Here is a 20,015-nt window from a genome sequence, read left to right as displayed (position 1 = left end):
TAGCAGAAGCCTCAACATGCACACTTGCACTTGCAAACATAATGTTTTATTACAAGACAAGACTTGTTTTTGCTTTGAGGCATTTGCGTATCCAAAGCCAATTAACTGTATTAAGCTTCGCTGTCTTCCTCAGGAGAGTGGGCTGAGGAGATAAACAGATGTGGTGACTTCCTCCTTCAAACTAACAGGAAGTGTCCATCCTTAACCTGTGAGGTCAGGGCTGTTCATCCATGGGCAGTTACAGCTTGGAGCATGCTCCTTTCAATAAAAGTGTTTCCCTTTGTTTTTGTTTTGTTTGATTAGTTTCCATTTCTAGAACCAGAAGCAGTAACGTGCTGTATAAATTCTTCAAAAAGTATCACAAAAGCAAGATTCTGTCTTCAAGTGTCTTCCTGTCTCTATCAAAGGCGGCAGTAATGGTCCAGCATGATTTCCTGTTTACAGCATCTCTTACTGGTTTGTGATGACAAAAGGAACCACTAACGCCCTCCACCAGATGATTTGATGTTACTGTAATGCAGGGTTAAAGTTTCTAAAATTGCAAGGTCTCTCTTTCTTTCTACTGCCTCCTACAAAAGTATCAATTTCAATCCTGCAGTGAGAGATGTTGTAAGTGTGCGACAGGGAGAATATTTAATTACTTTTTCTTATTTGCATGTTTGAAAATGTCCCTGTTCAAGTCCATATATCTTTTCAGGGACCTAAAATATAGGCATCGGCGAACATTTACTGTTACTCTTCAGAAAACGTTGTACTCACCAAAACTGATTTAAAGCCCTCTGTTCAGGGAGACCGTGTGGTGAAATAGTCAAACTTCCAGTCTACATGAATCACCACACAGTACATAGTCACCGAGATGGTTGCCAAGTTGTGGTTAAAGGACGTAAAAAAAAAAAGTAATACACATGACCTACTTTATAACTGACACCTGCAACTTAGACAAATTGTTTTTTTTCCCTCTTTGTAATCGTGTTTATGATTATAGTATTAAGTTAAGAGAATGTTCTGCTGTTTATTTCACCTCACTGAAGTTTCATTATCTTGTTTAGAAAAATTACAGATTTAAAGGGATACTTCACCCATTTACATGAAGCTTTGTATCATTAGAAACATGGTACCTGGAAACCTGGAATTTTTCTTTATGTGATGCAATATGACGCTTTTTCACATGAAGAAAACTTTCAAGCAAAGAAAAACATATTTTTCTTGTCTCAGGGCAAAATGAGGTTTGGATTCATGACCATTCAAGATACACAGCTTCATGCAAATGGGTGAAGTATCCCTTTAACTTCCATTTAGCTAGTGGGTGCATGTCTGTGTGAATTGTTTCTTTCCCAGAGTGAGATCACGTCAGTGAGAAGCTATTTCATCTGCCCACTCAGTCCTTCCAGGATTTCAACTGGCAGCTGTTTTTTTCTGGAAATCTAAAGTAGACGGAGTCAAACAAACTCTTGATTTCTTTCTCTCTGGAAAGTGCTAAAATGAAACACAAAGCATGCCCTTACACTCCAAAAATATATATATTTAATTTGAAGTAGTACCTGGAAACAAACCCGTCGGTCTGAATCTGAGCAAATGTAGAAAAAAAATGACAATGTATACCCTTCTCGCACAAGTTTCACATCAACCTGTCAAAAACAAAGCTGGAGCTCCAACATAGTGAAAACATAATGTCATTTCAAAGTTGATCACGCGCCACGTTTCTGGAAATTACTGGAGTGCTTAACAGTGCAGCTCCTGTTCTTGTCAAGCATGTGTTTGGCTGACTCCTTCGGCACTCTGAACCTTGGCGTCTCTGGGGAATGTAACAGTGTCAGACTGTACGTGCTGCAGGAACTGTCCGTGACAAAGACACACACCAACGGAGAAGAAGGGATGACTGGTGGATCAATGAGGAGAAGTCTAGTTCTCCAATAGTTCAGGCGAAGTGAAGGAGAAGTTTCGAAACTCCTCCTGGTTGATCGAGGGAATCAGGGGGTCGTCGATAGGTGTGAGGGTGGGCTCTTCTTGAGTAAAATCTGGGTCAAAATTGTTGACGTCTTCTGGTGTTTTCTGGAGGAGAACAATGAGGAGATAATCAGCAGTTTATACATTTCAGTAGCAGTCAGAGAGACAAGGTAAGACAAAGTCAAACACTACGTAATGTCTGTCGAGTGTTTTCATTAACATCCCTACCACTATTAAAATGCCATCAGTGAAGTGCTCTAACTTACGATTCTGGGCTTGAAAGGTGGTTCTACTTCTCTACGATTCAGCTTCTCCCAATCGATGCCAGTGAAGAAGGTATGGCTGGTCACTGCACTCTCTCCACCCTCAGAGGCCACACAACCGAGACGCCTGGCCGGATTTTTGGTCAATAACTATGAAAACAAAAAGTTGGATGAACAGACTGACACTATATACTAAAACATTGCTAATGATTAAGAAAGAGCATGTATGACAAGAACAAGGGCAAACAACCAGTATTAAAAGAATGGCATCAGAGGATTTCAGCAGATTGTTTAGGATCTGACAAAGTGGGGACATTTTTGGCACAGGTTAGTAGAAAGATTGTTTTTTGGAGTTCAGCCAAACTGGACTTGAGCCAGTTTGATATCCAGTCAGTCCCCGCCTCCCTTCCCTTCACAAAAAAACAAGCAAACACACACCCTGGATTGGGCCTTGTGCCTTTCACAAAGTTTAACAGGGTTCAGTAGACCAACTGAGGTGTCTTAACTTCCTGGTGTTGTACACAATAAGACAATAGAGCATTGAATTACCTGCTGGGCGCCAACCGTTTCTACACCACTATCATATAATAGAGGCCAGAGGGAGAGGCCCAAACAAAACACACTTTAAATTGCGTTGGAGTTTGTTTGATTTTAACTGTTTTTCAGTTTGTTCAAAACAAATGATGTTTGTCTGTCTCTTGGCTGGTGAGCTTGTGCACACCTGAAGGCTGACGGTGACATTCAGAGTCGACTTCACCATAACAACGAGCCTCCAGATAAACCCAAAGACATTGGAAACATTTAATATCCATTGCTGATTGGTAAATCAGCTCTAACAAGTATCACAGTTAAAACTAAATACAATTAAACATGGCACTTAAATTGAGTTAAAAAGAACAGAACAAGTGGTAAAACTTAACACATTAATGTTGACATCATAGTTCACTGCTCATGCAGTGTCGTCGGGGATTTGTGACCTCTATTCTGATGGCCTGATTTGTTTTTTAAGTGACTAAAACATATATCCAACAGCACAGTTCACCAGTATAGTGCTTAAAGTGGAAATGACTGAGTCAGTCACACACGCTGGGGTCGCTCAGTTCAGGAATTAACAGACGACAAAATCTGGGAAAAAAAATATTCCACTGTAGCTGGTGCCATCTTTCCATGGTTACACGTCAGCTGTGCCATTCTTAATAGAAGACGTGCTGAGTCAGCACGTCTTCATGAAGAAGAAGCTGTTCTCCAACACAACAGGGGAGCAATGGCAGGTCTTATAGACTTTAAGTCAATAATTTCATAGTCAAACGGAGAGGAAATGAGTCATAAACAGCTTTGGATGCGACGGTAAATGATGGTAATGAAGAAACGTAAATATTAAATCCATGATGGTTCCGTCTTCTGCACTGTAAGACACTGACATTTACAACAATATAGCTTGAAGAGATTGTGACTGAAGTATTGATTGGGAAATAAAAGCAACTTGATCGAGTCACTTTGTTTGAGTAGCATTTCATGATTAGAGAAAAATTAATTAATCAATTAATCCTTATTTGTTTTGCACTAATTACCAGCAAATGTTAACTCAAGACACTTTACCTAATAAATAAATTCATTAGATAACCAAATTGGACTTGTTGTTTTTTTTATAACCTTCAGTATTTTTATGTAGTTATTATTCCTAACAAACTCAACATTTCTATGGGAAGCATTAGAAACTTAACCTGATGCTCAAGTCCATGAGGTTGGGAATAGGAACAAGGAGAACTTTACAACGGCTCAACCCTCAGTATAAATAGTGCAGCAGCATTCAAATCCACTCACACTGACATGCATCTTTACGTAACATGTGACACTGGCAGCTCTGACATAAATCACCAGGGGAGATCGGTCCAGTGCTTGCTCATGCGCGCTGGGATAAAAACATGAATAAAAGGAGGAGACGAGGGTGCGTAGGAAGAGGAGAAGAGGGTGCAGAGAGGAGGGGAACTGGGGGAAAAGAGCGGGAGGAATGGAGCACGGGGGTACCGTGGTATTTATAGCATGTGTGTGGCTGTGCAGTCAACCATGCCTTAATATAGTTATGTAAGAGCACCCAGGCCATACAGCTTGCCATTGAGCTGCGAGTCACTTTGCAGTCAGAGTGTCAGACAGTCTGAAGGACAACAAATAACAAACCCTGACATTAGAAATCCTGAAATCCAACCTTTGATATCTCAATATATGACACTAAAGGCATGAGCTCAACTGTCAGGAATGCAGGAAATGTAGTCTTTCAGTAAATGTTCACACAAATAGTTTTGGGGGTTTTTCCTGACCATGCTGGCCAAAGCTGCAGTGATAATTGAGTTTCTCTTTTACTGGATATGGGGAATTTGTTTAAAGTTAGACAGACAAAGAAAATCTAAAAAAGGGTTCATGTTTTTCAAAAAGATAAAGCCTCTCTTGTTTTGTTCTCCATCTACAACACTGTTAAACGAAAAGACTCACAGCTTTGAGTATATTCACAGCCTCTTGACTAAGCCAAGACGGGTAAACAATCTCTTCGTTGAGGATAGATTCAAAGAGGTCATCTTCATTTTCAGCCTCAAACGGGGCGTGTCCTGACAGCATCTCATACAGCAGCACCCCGAGAGCCCACCAATCCACAGAGGGCCCATACAGCATCTCCTGCAGGATCTGTGGAAATGTAACAGAGCAAACATTAAAGTGAAACGCCACTGCACAGAGAGCTTCAGAGAGCTGCCAGTGAGGCTACACAGAGGTGGTAGTGTTTCTGACAGCAAAGAAGCCTTTCATAAATTCATATGCACGGTTTTTGGGTGAATAGAAAAATCCCTTGAACATGGAGGCAGACACAGTTTTAATCCCTTATTATAAAAACCTAAAACCTAAAAACCAGGGATGCCTTCCCGTCAGGAGGGAGGAGGCTGACCGCAGTGTTTGTTTTAGTGAGGTGGTGTGATGGAGCAGAAATGGAAAAGGGAATTGCATCATAAGAATTCAAAAGACCTGAGCAGCCAGTATTTTAAAGTCATTAAAATATGTTTAAATCTTTTTAAATGTATATAAGACAGTACCAAAATGCTCCAGGTAAATTAGTGTACATTGATTTTACAATATGCAAATACTGACCTCTGGGGCGATGTAATCCGGGGTCCCACAGAAAGTTCCCGTGGCCACACCTTCAAATATGCCCTCTTTGCACATGCCAAAGTCTGCCAGCTTACAGTGACCGTCTCTGTCGAGAAGAACGTTGTCCAATTTCAGATCCCTGAAAGGCAAGATAAACAGAGAAATCAGAAATTCACTCATTTATTGCTATGCAGCAGGATGTGAATGAAGTCAGATGGATGTAAAAGACTAAAATCCTGTAATGTCATGTGTGTGCTCAGTCTCCTTACAGTACATTCCTTTTTGCTGGTAATTCTATTTATATTGAGAGGAGGCAGACATGTGTGGTGAGACCAAAAAGAGGTCCTCTGAGGACAGAAAAGCTTCTGTAGCAGCAGGAGCCAAAAACAGCAACATCAGCCAGGAGAAGTCTGACACCTTGGGATGACAAATGGAAAATATGACCTGATGCCATCATTTATCTTACCTCCAGGGAAGGCTAGAGTAGAGATTATTTTTATATGAAATACCAAATGACCTGAGGAAATGTTCTGTAATAAAAAATAAATAAATAAATAAAACTCAGTACAGTAAACGTGCTCCTTACTCTCCACAGAAAGCAATAAACAATTCTTGATATGACTTGAATCTAAACAACATCTACTAATATCTAAAGTGTCTGAGGAAGCATCTCCTTCATGTGCTGACGATGCACATAGATATCCCAATAACTGAAGAAACATGGGGAAATATTGTGCTGATGATTTGTCATCTGACAGAGAGATTAAAGCTGCTGGGTGTGGGCTATAGACTTCATCTTTAATCTATGAGCAGGTGACTTTAATATGGACCAATGTCATTTACATTTTATAGAGATAAACTAAAGCAAGAAGGAACATACTCTTCTGTCACCCCAGACAATATAATGAAACAACAGCATTTACACAACTATTACAGCTTTTAAAGGATGGATTCATCTGGTTTGGTCTGGTTTATCTGGTTACTACACAGTGACTCACATGCTCATGGTGACTGTCCCTCACACTCTAACAAACACGCCTAAAGAGAGCTGAAGCTTTCGCATCATGGCCCCTCAGCTGTACAGCACAGTTTGGAGGATGTTTGGGCTTTGACCCTGAAAAACTCAAGAGAGTAAATGTATCCATGTTTAAGAGGGTGTTTCTGGTTATCATCTCCAGAAATGTGGCCTCTACTGAACATGTTTTACAATCCTTTTTTGTTAGTATGACGGTGTCTGTGTAGAAAAAATAATCTTGTTCCACACTCTTTTATTCCCATACTCTCTTGTCATTGAGGGGCAACAGAGGGCTGCATGTAATGTATCATATAAGCCACAGCAGTGTCCCTCGGCACACAGGACACTCAAGTCTGACTTAGTGTTTCTGTCAGTCAGAAACTGTATTCACAAGCGGAAGACAAATGTGATAAATACCACCTTAGCCACATCTTTTTTGTATTTGTCCTGATCTGAAAGGTTTCTGGGTGGGTTATTTTACTATTATTTTTACTATTAAGTTATTGGGGTGAATCTTCAACATTGTCCTCTGGTTGCCATACAGTATTTGGGATTCCTGAGTCCTTCCTGTGCTCTTAACAGTACACAAAAAGACATAGCTTTCACATCCTTACTAGCAAGGCATTCTTTATTGTTGCATTGGAAGTCTGCTAAATATCCGTCTATCTACCTGTGGCTCAAAGATGTCATGTTTTTTTTAAACTTGAGAAAATTAAGTTTCACTAATTTAGAGGTCTTACCTGATTAAAAGTGTGCCTATTACTGTTGCTTCTTTTGTATTGCACAAGTACCCATTCATATGTGTGTTGGTCATGATGTGCTGAGTGGGGACATGGGTGGGGGATTGTGCATAGTTATTCTTTACTCTGCAATTCACTTTCATTATTTTCTTCTACATTCTTATCAGTGTTTTTTGTGTAGTTATTGTTTTGTTTTTTTTCCCCCATAAAAATGTTTTTTTGGGGGAAAAAAAGAGGATAAGTCTGTCAGTCAGACTGTGTGGAAACAAAAGCAACAATTCACATCTGGATCACTGACTCACTGGATCACGATATGAACTTTATCACAATAACACAGTCAGTTGTTGATGCAGCGTTGCATTAATCTTAAAATTTCCGATGAAAGGATGAGGAAGTTCTGACAAAGACTTTGACGCAGGCAGTGAGATCGTGAGTCTGACTGTGGTTAGAGGTTGGAGCAAAGAAAGACATCTCTTGCACAAGCTCAACATCACTTTCTAAGCCTCACAAAGGCGGTGATCCTTGCATAGACTTTTGTCTAATTGGCTTGTCTCAATGAAAACGTGCCGTTTAAATCAAGTCCTCAAATCTCAAATCCTTTAAGAAAACAAGGTTTGTCATTTCAACAAATCACAGCATTTTTAAAAAGACATCTTTAAACATTTGTTTAACTTCTTTAACTACGAGGCTTGACCGTATTTTAAATGAGGCAGTATGAACTCTGCTCTTCTTAAACTGCTGGCCTGATGTGCACGCTAATACATGCCACATTATTTTAGTAGTAGCATGCAAACTGCTTGTGGCCTCTTTAGATGACTGTCATGCTATGCGGTGCTGGTTGAAACAAGCCACATGGACCACTAAATATAACCCAGGATTAAGCTCACATGATGCCCCCTCATTAACATCATTCACTGACACCATTGCTTTGTCTCCCAACTCCTGTTTGGGGATAACAGCATCCTAAAAAAGAACTCAAACAATAAAGTCAAATCCCAAACGCTGGGATAAGAGCCGTAACGTGATTTCCTTAATGGAGCGGTTTGTCTTATTATTTAGTAATGATGGACAGACACTGCACTAAACTCTCGAGATCTTCCTGTTTACAAACATGTTGGATTTCTGAAGGCCCATCCTATTGGATGAATGTAAGTGTTGCCTGATTCACACCTGTAGATGATGCCTTTGCTGTGCAGGAACATGAGAGCGGAGGTAATCTCTGCCGTGTAGAAACGCGCTCTTGGCTCTTCAAACTTCCTCGACTTTTGGATATGGAACATAAGATCACCCCCATTCACAAACTCCATCACAAAGAAGAGCCGGTCCTTCAAAGAGAGGAAGCAAGGAGATGGCATTTAGACTTTTTGCACTGCACACAAGCCTCCCAGAAGCTCCTGGGTTATTAAACAGTCCAAGAAGCCATGACCATTGACATTCAGAGATTGCTTCAAGGATGATGCACGTCTGCTGCTCATAAATTTCACATGTCTGTTTAATGGATTTCTGTGCAACTAGCCGCAGCTGAGAGTCAGCCGGGCAAAAAGGAGAACTGATCAAATCCATAAATCTTTCTTTTTCATTACAGACTGTGGTCGATAAATGATCTACAAAATGAGATCATGAAGGGTGAAAAAATACTGCAGGAGATTGGATGTATAGATCTGCTCATAAAGCTTCCTGAAGCGATCGAGACATTCAGCCACTGCTGAGTTAGTTTAGCTGCTCTGTGGTTGACAGCGGGCTGCTGTTTCATCTGAGATTACATATATTATTTTACATAATGATGTGCTGCACAGGCAGAGAAGGCGGACCTTTGTGTGAGGTCCATGTGTGAGAAATTTAAACTCCAGACTACAACATTTCTGATTTGAACTTTCTATTGAATCTTGTTCATTTCTATATTCTAAAAAGCAGGTCACAGTACTACTGAACTCAAATGTTTTCTTTCTTCAAACTTATCTCACACAGTGTCAAACTCAGAAGTTTCTCTTAGTAGGAGGTTCTTTTTCCTATAAACCACACACGTCTGCTACTTGTGTGTAAATGGTTGAGTGCAAACACTCAGAACCTGACAGTATAAAAATGAAATATAACCTTATCATAATACTCTAGACTTAAACTTTTTTTTTTAAAACATATTTTAGATCAATGTGGTGACTTCACAAGTTTAGCTGCAACATCCAACATTTACCCTGGTCAATGGCGTTAATGATCAATGCTGTTTTGTAAACTTCATGAAGAACATTTCTTCATCATTTGTTATAGGAAACTTGTTTTAAACTAACACCTGAAAGAAGCTAAACATGGATACAAAATAACTCCATAAATTGTAAACATGTAATAAACATTAGCAGTGTTTTACATTTGACAACTGATTAATTTCACGGCTGTCTTTGTTATATTTATAGAAACACAAGTGAAGATAATATTCTACAGTGGGACGAAGGATAATCTGCTGTGTGTGAATCCGTCAGGATTGTCACTGAGTAAATTCTTCACTTCCTGTCGCTCTATTTTGACATGAGGTTTAAGTAGGTCAGCAGGGGTTAAACAAAAAGCAGATTAGAAGGAAGCAGACAGTGCCAGAAGCCCCTCGAACTCCAGCTGAGGCAGTGCTGCCACCTGCTGACCAATATACACATTACAACCCTGTGAGTCCGACAATCTAACAGTACATACAACAGTATACCTAATTGTACCCTGTTTGTGTTAAGTTACTAAATCAATTGATGATATTTTCAATACAGAATACATAGAATTTAAGTTAAGCAAAAATGATTTCTTTACGTGAATAATTTATTTGTTAGATGACCTGTGTTCAATGAGCATATTCATTGTGTTTAAATTAACATATTAAGATTCAAACATAATTTACTTCATAAGATACAAAGCATTCAAACTGGGTTATTTGTAATTATTTATGCTTAGAACTGATCACAAAATGACTTTAAGGTAAGAAAAATAATTAACACTTTATACTTTGCAAAATCAGGATGAAAAATACATATAGTTTTTTCTTAGATGCATGTAGTTACACAGCACTTGTTCAAACAAAGACTACTAAATCTGAAAATATTTCAGAGAGGAAAAAAAGGTATTTGATTAGAGATAAAACTTAGCATGTTTGCTAAAGACTGTTTGTACTGACCGGTGTCTGGAAGCAGCAGTACAACTGTGTAAGGTACGGGTGACAGCAGGCCAATGACAGAACCCTTTTCTCCGTCATGGTACACTCAACGTCATCATCCTGCAAAATGATGTCCTTCTTTAACACCTTCACTGCAAACACTCGTTCGTTATCGTTGAGTCTCGCCAACATCACCTGCAAACAAACCAGAAACAATGACTTTGATTGATGATAATTCACGGTGTTCAACAAACTCTGCATTATGTTGATTCAAATCCTTTCAGAGCGGATGAGTCTTTTTTTTTTTATAACTTGATCACATACATGTTTCACTGTTTTGATTGTGATACATATTCCACTTCTTCACATTACTCATAATTGATCCATGAAGAGCATATTTCACATTACCCTCCCGTCATACCCACCTTGCCAAAACTGCCCTTGCCGAGGACTTGAAGGAACGTGAAGTCTGAGATGCCGAGCCGGGGGGTCTGAGGCTGAAACTCTGTACTCTCTCTCCCTTCAGGGCAAGGCACTCTCATCGAACCTGCACTTTTAGCCTGCCAGAGAAACATACAAAACATCACTTACATCAGGCTGATTAAGACCAAAAAAAAAAAAAAAAAATTAAATTAATACTCGTTCTAGAAAATCTCAGCCTTACCACTGACACTGAGTTGCGTTTAGAGAGTCCTCCAGCCTGCAGACCCATCTCTGCAAGCTTATTGGCCAGTTCCACACTGTTGACCCCACAGTTGGGCGCAACGTTGCCTTTACAGCGGATGTGAACATTCATCTTACAGACTGAGGAGAGCAACAATACAAGACAGGAGCATTTAATAAGACCAATTAGCATTTGAGGTCCTGATGTTGGGACATGTGACGCGTGTCTTACTTTTACAGTGCAGTCCCTGCCGGACTATTCCCCACAGCAGAGAGCCGCAGTGGTCGCAGAAGGTGGGCGACTTGTAGTTGTGGATGTTGAACTTGTGAGGGACATTGATGCTGAAACCCTGGTTTATGGGCTGCAGAGGTAAAACCACACTGTAATCTCTTTTTCACACATTATGTTGCACTGAACCACGGCGTATATGATTTAACTAAACACAAGCAGCCACATGAACTGTGAACAATCTTTAGTTCCTAATTTGGACATAGCTGAACCTTGTTTCTGTTTTATTGCTGCATTTGCTTCTCTTTTAGTTTCCCAGAGGAAGAGAAACTTGTAGAGATGACCAAAAGAGATCCCAACAAGCAAACATTATTTAAAGATACATTTTTCAAGCTAAAATACATGCTCATGGAAAGATAAATATAGTCGGGTATGCTGCAGCGTTCTGGTTCAGTGGCCAGCTTAATACAAAAACAGGAACACGTACAGTCTGTTTATCAGTGCAGGTGTTAATCAGAGGTGTTTGTGTTTCACAAGTGCGTGAGGGCGTATAGGAGGGGGCTGTCAAAACCCCTGCTATCTTTTATGATTAAGTGTCTGATCATTTGACTACCAATACAGTGATCTGTGGATACAAATAAACAGCACATTTTACTGTGTTTTTGGCTTATTTAAAGTGTCGTCCTACCTGTTCTTTAGCTGGCTTCTTCATGAGTGGACACACTGTGACGACCTGCTGGTGGCATCGTTTATGAACCACACAGGTACAGACTTAGGAAAAAAAACAAAAAAAACACTCAGGGTCAAACTCTCAACTCTTCATGATAACAGTGAGTGGGCCAAAAATCAGAGAGTTTACATTTAAAACATGTCCAGCTCACCTTGGCACTGGTAACCCTGCTTTCCAAAAACCCCCCTATAACAGACACAGAGACACATCAGATCCAGCTCACAGGAAACACAGATGCATGCAGGAAGCACTGATTCCACCCTGCTCCACTTTCTCACCAGATGAACTCTTTGCAGTGGAAACAGAAGGTGGGCTGACGGAGGAAGGTGGACATGAACTTGTGTCCGTTAACCTGGTGGATCCTTCGTCTCACGGCCCCCTGTCGCTTCCTCGTAAACTGCTTGTAGGTTTTCTCTTTCACGATGGCGTCGTCTGAAAATGCAGAACGAGAGCAACCATTTGAGTTCAAACAACAGGATTGAAAAAAGTGAGCAAAAGGAAATCATTCCAAAGTCCATATTATTATTATTTTTACTCTAAATATCATAAAGGTTAAGGTTTAAAAAACATCTGCATTAAGATTGGTTCCTTATCAAACTGAGGGTTTTCTTGAAAGCAGTAATATTCAAAATACTTTAACGGGGTCAAGCAGCCAAACAGGAAGACACTTCGACAGAAGTGTGTATGCAGCTCCAAATGGACGTAACTATATGTGCTGCATTTCCAGTCATAACAATAAACTGTTTGATGGTAAGTTTCCCATGTTATAATTGACCCATTATAATTCCACAAAGTCAGTCAAAATCTTTAAAATAGCTTCATTTATCAGACTATTGCGGCCAGCTTGCACCATGACTGAGCTTAATTTAGAATAATGGACAACTTCAAAATGCAAAGTCAGGAAACTGACTCATTTCAGAAGTTGGTACAAGCAGCAGTGTGACATCTTTGCTCGAGAAAATGTTTGAAAAAGGAATGACCTCAGCCTATCAAGAAGTCCTGACTTTCTAGTTTTGTCTTAAAGAATTATCAGAAGAATATCATCCTGATTGTTTTCTGTGAAAGATATGTTATTTTATTTACATGTTTTATTTTTGATTAATGACAGGACCGAAAAGGCAGAGTAGACAAGCCCTTTAGAAACTCAGTAGTGTGGATTCATGTGCACATCGTTCTACAGTGGTACATATCTGTATGGTTTGTTTGCGTGTATTTCAGTTTAACTAAAGTAAGCCTTGGGGATGGTTGAGGTTATAAACAAACACACGTACATGCATCACGGAAACTGCTGAGCCGTCACCTCCCCCAGCAAACATGATACTTTTGTGGTTTTAGTGTGAAAGGGGGCTTCGCAAAAACAGACGCTTTGGACTGAAAGACGTTTTTATGTTTCTCTGCTGTAGCTCAATATTATATTATATCAAATTATAATGACAGATTCATAGCCCTCCCAGAATGACTTGAATGATAAATTGGTTTTTTTTTATTCAGCTAACTTCAGTGAAATACCCAAACATATGATGTTAATCTCCTTGAATGATCCAAAGGCTGTTTAAATAAACAGCTCAAAACTCAAAGCATACAGTTCAGTCATTAAATGACAAAAAAAAACACGCATTGGGAGCGGTGTCATATCTGGAAATCGCGAGTGAGGTTGTTCATTTCTTTGCATTATCAGTGGCTAACTCTTATTGCTCTGTGCTATTTTTGAAGGCCCTCCTCCCTTTTACAGAATTTGTTTTTGCAGTGCGTCAGGATGGCGACATTGAAAAGATCAGGGAGGGAGGACACAAAGGTGTTCAGACAAACTGTGAACACATGGCATCCAAAGAAAAAAAAACAAGCATACCTGGCACATACCAGCCAACGTCAGTCACACAGTGACACTTTGCACACCTATTCTTTAGGGCCTCTACTGTTACGCAGGTACATATCAGCTATTAAAGGGCTCGAGCATGGGAGAAACTTTGAGCAGTTGTACAGTCTAGAGCAGCAGACTTACCATCAATGAAGGATCCAGTGAGGGTAATGTGGATGTAAACTTTGCCCTCGGGCTCCAAATCCATCTGCAGACACACAAACACACAATTTTATCTTTATGGCTACTCAAATTGCTAACCACCAGAAACAGTACAAAAATATATTAAGATCCAGCACAGTTCTAACAGGACTAACGTGCAATTGGGGAACAAAATCTCAACTAACTATATATACCCCCAAATAATCTATATTACAAAAGAAGCTTGTTTAGCTGACAGAAATAAAGCACGTTTAAAAATGTGGAAATGATACTTTAAAGTTCAATATTGTGTGCTATTGTGTGCTATATATATATATATATATATATATATATATATATATATATATATATATATCAATCTTTATTTATATAGCGTCAATTCATAACAGTCGTTATCTCGAGACACTTTACAAAAGCAGGTAAAGGACCTTACTGTTTGTCTGTTAACATTAACGAAAGAGCAGGTAACAAGACCATGCTATATATATATATATATATATATATATATATATATATATATATATAAAGTACTATAGATAGAATAACTCTGTGTTACATAACATTGAGCATCAGACCTTCAGGAGAGATGCAGCTATGTAGCTTCATATTTTTTCATTCCTCAGCGTGTCTGTAACGTCGGAGGAATTTGGACGCCAGAACAGAAAGAAAACAAAGCCAGTCTGGCAGGTCTGGCTGGTTGCTGAGGTTGTTTTGACCCGATGCTAGAGCTGGGCAATTAATCCAGGTGAAATTTCCATGATCATAAAAACTGAAGACTATAGATGAAATGATTACTGTCATGTTGTTCCCAAGTCTCGTCATGTGCGATTAAAGTGTTTGTTGTAATATTTAGGCCATAAGAGCACATCACCACTACCGCAAATACAAATGATAAAGTCATTTATTGATCATCATTATTTCATGTTTCGTAGTTATATTTTTGGAGTGAGACAGGAAATGAAGCGAGGACGGAGTGGGGTGTGGGACGCAGACAAAGGCCGCGGTCAGTTTCCATCCCTGAGTTGCTGCGACGAGAACCTAACCTCAGTACACGGCGCACGCAACACCTCTAGACTGCCACCCTTGTTTGACACTTCCACACACTTATTATTTCATGTCTTGCCTTTTAGGTGTTCAGAGTGTTGACGCTTGATAAATGCATGGGAGGCAGATGTCAAATATTCAAGTGATTGTGTTTAAAAATCGTGATCTCGATTTCGCTTCAAATATTCGTGATTGGGATTTTTGCAGCACTCAAGCAGACATGGGATCAAAAAGGACTGAACAGTGAGAGAGGGTCTTTTAAGAGGCCAACAGTGACAGGCAGGCAGAACAAGACACTTTGCACAGCGACCTCTGAATGGAAACATAAGTTATGTTATGCTTCAGATCTATAAATGTTGCACTTACTGTCCACCCACGCCGAGAGAAAAAAAAAAAGTTCATCCACAAACAGCAACACACACGGTTTCAGTTGTGACCACTCAGTTGGTACTTAAGTGTCGAACTTTCAATTGAAGGAAGCGATCATTTCATATCTTTTCAAATATCTCCATATTGTGTCCACTTGCCTGTTTATATCGGGAGTCCGAATCTACAGTCTAGACAGCCAGTTTGACTGTGACAACTTCCTCAGTGTTTGTGTGTCATCTTTGATATTTAAACCTTTGTGTTACACACAGGAGACATATAATAAACCTTGTATGGGTTATTGGCTTTGCAAATAGAACAATTAGAGCAGAGAACAAATACCCAGAATTGTATCCCAGAATAAATTCATACATATACATGTTCAATAATGAGGAAAGAGTAACAACAAATGTTGCCAGTAACTCTTTCAAATTAAAACTGTCATCTATTCAATTGGAGCGATTCTGCATAGCATATGAAATGTTGGTGATGACAGCATGAGGGTGTCGTTTAAAGCAGAACATTTAATGCTTCATCACAGAGGAGGAAGTGTCTTTTTTAGACACAGGCGATGGGGCCCGTTTCACTCCAGCAGGCAGAACACTTTATCTGTGAGGCCATTATCTCACTGACTTTCAGTTTCAGAGCCCCTCGGGCAGACTTCTACACTTCAAACCTCAGCATCAGATAAGACAATAAATATCATAACCCATATTATTTCACAAAACTGAATAAGTGAGCAACAAGTCAACAAAGTGACAGTGTGATGTCATGACGTGGGAGGCAAAGGAAATGGGCCTCATGCGTTTAAATGTCATACGTCTCAGACAGATGATTGTGATCACACTGCATTATTAGTTAAAGAAGTCAAGAAGGCTGCTTTAGGCTTATTCGATACTTGTCGGTGTTCTTTACAATTATTTGATTATTTGTCGCTACATTGAGAAATTTAAATTTAAAAAGTTGGAGAAAAAGTAAAGAAAGGTTAAAGATGAAAAATGTTGTTCCAACAGTTCAACGGGGGGGGGGGGTTGAGGGTTATTTAGTGAGGAGTTGAAGACACTGGGAAAAAGAGAAAGTAGAACATCTCGGCTGTCAGTATTTTCACAGTGAGCCCCCGAGCGCTGAGCTGATCAGACGGTGGGAACGATGTGATAAACAGAGGCGTGGGCGTGTGGAGGCCTGTGTCTCAGGCTCAGTGGCCTCGTGTTTGAAAGAAACCAGCCCAGCAGCACACAAGACTTTGCAACAAAGCACAAAAAGCCCTCGCAGCTCAGATCCAGCAGATAACAACTTTGCAACATGTGTCTCAAAGTGAGAAAGTCCGTTGCAGTAGAAAGTGAGAAGTCGGATGCAGTAACGAATTAGTTCTTCAAAAACTGCAGACCAAGCACTCAAACTTCACTTCCACTTCCATTCGATGACAGGGGTCTCTGAAGGTGTCCAAAACTGCTTGCAAAATTGTTTTTCATTCTTAATTTTCTCACATACATCCATGCCTATTTTCCACCTTAAGTACATTAATGCATCATTATTGTATGCACATTTTAAAGGCAGGAGATGCACAAAGTTCAGACAGTGACGCTTTAGTCATCCTTTTTAGCTTTCTGGGTTTGTTAAAAAGGATTTAACTAAAAAGTTCTGCTTTTAATCATCGAAGCAAAACAAACTTCACGTCCCTGCTAAAGACACTTCCTCTTACTAGAAGGCCACTTCAATATACTGGAGACGTCATGGGTGGTGAGCAAATGCAGACGTGTTCACGAGTGTGTTGGGAAGGTCCACGCTTCATTCATTTCAAAATATGTTATTTATCTGTATTTGTGGTTCATGTCAAATGTTTAAATATCCTTCAAGTATTATTTGTTTTTGACATTACGGCCACTTTGCTGTGGTGTTATGCACAAAAGTGTATTTGCTCCTGAAACACAAATTCAAACATACGCAAATTCTTTAAGGGATAAATGAAGAGTTTAGCTGAATAATAGAAATCCACTTGGTTACTTCATTATCCGAAGCTTTAAATTAAGAATGGATGTTCAGGACAGAATTAATGTCTTTATTGACAACAACGGCATCATCAAAGGGGAAAATGTCTCCAGACAGGAGATGAATCTGCATGTAATGAACAGTGCTGTGCTTATAGTAGTCGATGCCACCTGAGCCTGCTCCAGGCCTCGACAGGTTCACGTTACAATCACTGACACCTGCAGAGGCTTAAAGTCCTAGAGGGATGAAAGTAACTCGTCAGAGGTCGGAGCCACTTTTGGCTAGAGTCTGGAAGAGACTGAGACTCATATGATGCTTTATTGAAAACATCCAATTTGCTCTATAATAAAACTAACTGCTTTTAACACCTAATTTGTCAAATATGAATAATAATTTTTAAAAAAATGTGGTCAACTTTGCCACCCGACAACAGGACACTTCTATAAGGGATGTTTGTTCATGCAGCTCAAATGATGCCAAGCTCAGGTATATTGTATGTTTGTTAGTGCACCCTCTATGCAGAGTTAACACCTCAGCAACACAGAGCTATGTGTGGCTACAGTAGACCATATCTGCTGATGTTCACAGGAAATATTCTAAGCCGTGAAAGGTCCACCACGTCTACTCGACTCGACAAGATGAAGATGTGAATATATGACGGTGCTGTCCTTCTGTAATCCTGTACTTAAGAACACTGGACAGGTCTCCTGTCAGACAGCAGGGCAGGGCTTAGTGCACACGACATGCTCTTAAGGCATTTCTCAATAAGTGTCAATGACACGTGTAACGAACAAGCTTTATAGTATAGCGGGTTTTTTTCCAGAACCTCCTCCCAAATATTAATCAGCACTCCCTCACTAGTTTTCTAAAGAGCTGTAGCTGAACAGGCGACAATTGTTTTCAGGCAATCAACTGCATTAAAACTGTCAGCTGGAAAAAAGAATCAGATTAGGTTGATGATCTCAGCTTGTCCATGGGACACGGCAGGTGTTTTTCATAGGATGGACACTGTTTTTTTTTTTACAATATTGGCTGTAACTCTTTAATACATCTTTATAAATTAAACAATACCCGATCAGAACAGGCCTGATATATCAAAAGTTCTGATTGGTGTCTCTGATGTAAGGTGAAGTTCATTCATATCATATTTAATTCTTTTTCTAATGTCAGTGTTTGATTTCCGACACAATAACAATTGTTGTTGTTTTTCTTTTACAAATCAAATCAATAAGACTGAAACAATCAATTAGGCCTGCAAAGCAGCTGTACTATAAATTAAACCAAGTGTTGTTATTGATGCATTAGACAATACACTGATCGACATCTGCACACCAGGTAACATTATGGACTGTTTGAAGGCTACACAACCGAGGCCTACTTCTCTGATGCTTTTGTGTCATGGCCACTTTAACACATTAAATGTGTTAAAGTGTTAAAGCTGCAGAGATGGTTTCTTTCTATCTGTGCATCTAAGATCCAGATCAGCATTGTGTTGGCGGGTATAGCTGCAGGTCCATCTTACTGACAAGCTTTAAAATAGAGTGCTCTATTCTACATTATTATGCAATGACTGGCTAAGAACATAGGTTACAGTATAGGCTTTATATGTAAAGGGATCAGTTGAGTTTTGGATCTAAAAAAAGGTTGTGGCAGTCTACTCTCTGGGGGGGAGATTTGTGGGGTGGGTGGGGTATGATTTGATATTGATTCCGAACATGTAACATATGACAATGGTGAACATACAAAAAAAGACAGAAAATAAATAATAATTACAAACAGTGGAAAGTATAATTCAGAAGAAAATAAATAGACATTTGGATAACGAGCTATTATAAGTCCGCAAAGGAGTGGGAAGAAGTATAACTTAAATATGTGGGTGATCGGTGATCGGTGATCGGTGCCCCCCCCCCCCCCCCCCACAATAGGTTAATGACCATATTAATAGTGCACTCTTACATAATAGCCCATTACCATTGTAGGTTCAGGCTACTTGTTACTCACCCATCCTTCGAAAGTCTCTCCTGTGTTGGAGGTTTTGATGAGGTCTTCAAACTGGATGATGCAGTTGGCAACAAAGTCATCATATCCGATTGGTGTGTCGTGAAAGACAGCCAGCTCTATCTGTTTCCCGTTCTTCACGTTGAGGCAAAACTCCTCGTTGTACGTCGGCGTGTTCGTTTTCTGTTTGGTGTGAGTTTGTCCGATTTTCAATTCGTCCACCTTCACTATGATGTAGGGGTCCAGACCTGGAGTGGCTTTGTTGAAGATGACAGAGTGGCGGAGGGAGAAGGTGGTCGGCTTCAGGTCCACCGCCTCACCTATCCGCAGCTTCAGGTAACCGTTAAACTTCATGTTAATTCAATTAGTTAAGGTTAAGCCTCACACAAAAAAAACCGTCATAAAAGTAGTCCATTCACACCGACTGTATATCAACAACAACGACGACGACAACAGTGTTGTCATAAATGCATTGTTAAAATCTTCATACTCTGTTTGGATGTCACTCCTCACTGTCTTCAAGCTCTCATCCCGAATCCCCGTGTTTTCTCTGCGCTTCACAACACGGACCTAAGCTGTCAGTCAGACCCCCGAAACGCGTCCCCGTCTTTGTCTCTGAGTGAACCTGTTTCAAAAAACGTTCAGAGAGAAGGAAGCCACAACACAGTCATGCCGAGAAGTTCCGCATTAACTTGTCTCGGAGCGAACACACACTAAAACACATGAACTCCCTCTCAGCCTGTCACTGT

The 20,015-nt window shown here is 39.9% G+C and overlaps 1 protein-coding gene across 1 annotated transcript; it reads right to left on the bottom strand.

Annotated features, from left to right (window-relative positions):
* Positions 1-1,501: 1,501 nt before the first annotated feature.
* prkcha (protein kinase C, eta, a) lies at positions 1,502-20,015 on the bottom strand. The gene is made up of 14 exons (XM_079368995.1): positions 19,270-20,015; positions 13,852-13,915; positions 12,128-12,281; positions 12,001-12,035; positions 11,808-11,890; positions 11,123-11,252; positions 10,892-11,031; positions 10,653-10,787; positions 10,249-10,422; positions 8,271-8,425; positions 5,346-5,484; positions 4,701-4,889; positions 2,214-2,360; positions 1,502-2,052 (listed from the first exon to the last, which is right to left on the bottom strand). Exons 1-14 carry the CDS (start codon positions 19,618-19,620, stop codon positions 1,903-1,905), a joined length of 2,046 nt encoding a protein of 681 aa, XP_079225121.1. The 5' UTR covers positions 19,621-20,015; the 3' UTR covers positions 1,502-1,902.

The sequence above is a fragment of the Symphodus melops genome (genome assembly GCF_947650265.1).
Source record: "Symphodus melops genome assembly, chromosome: 19".
NCBI lineage: Eukaryota > Metazoa > Chordata > Actinopteri > Labriformes > Labridae > Symphodus > Symphodus melops.
Note: the sequence above shows the minus strand (reverse complement) of the source record. Positions and strands in the feature narration are given on the sequence as shown.

Excerpts from the sequence above, each read along its gene's own strand:
- prkcha (XM_079368995.1), bottom strand. The coding sequence starts at position 19,620 with ATGAAGTTTAACGGTTACCTGAAGCTGCGGATAGGTGAGGCGGTGGAC. Across the intron at positions 11,032-11,122 it reads GCAGGGACTGCACTGTAAAA|TCTGTAAGATGAATGTTCAC; the intron begins GTAAGACACGCG and ends TGCTCTCCTCAG. Across the intron at positions 10,788-10,891 it reads AACGCAACTCAGTGTCAGTG|GCTAAAAGTGCAGGTTCGAT; the intron begins GTAAGGCTGAGA and ends TTTCTCTGGCAG.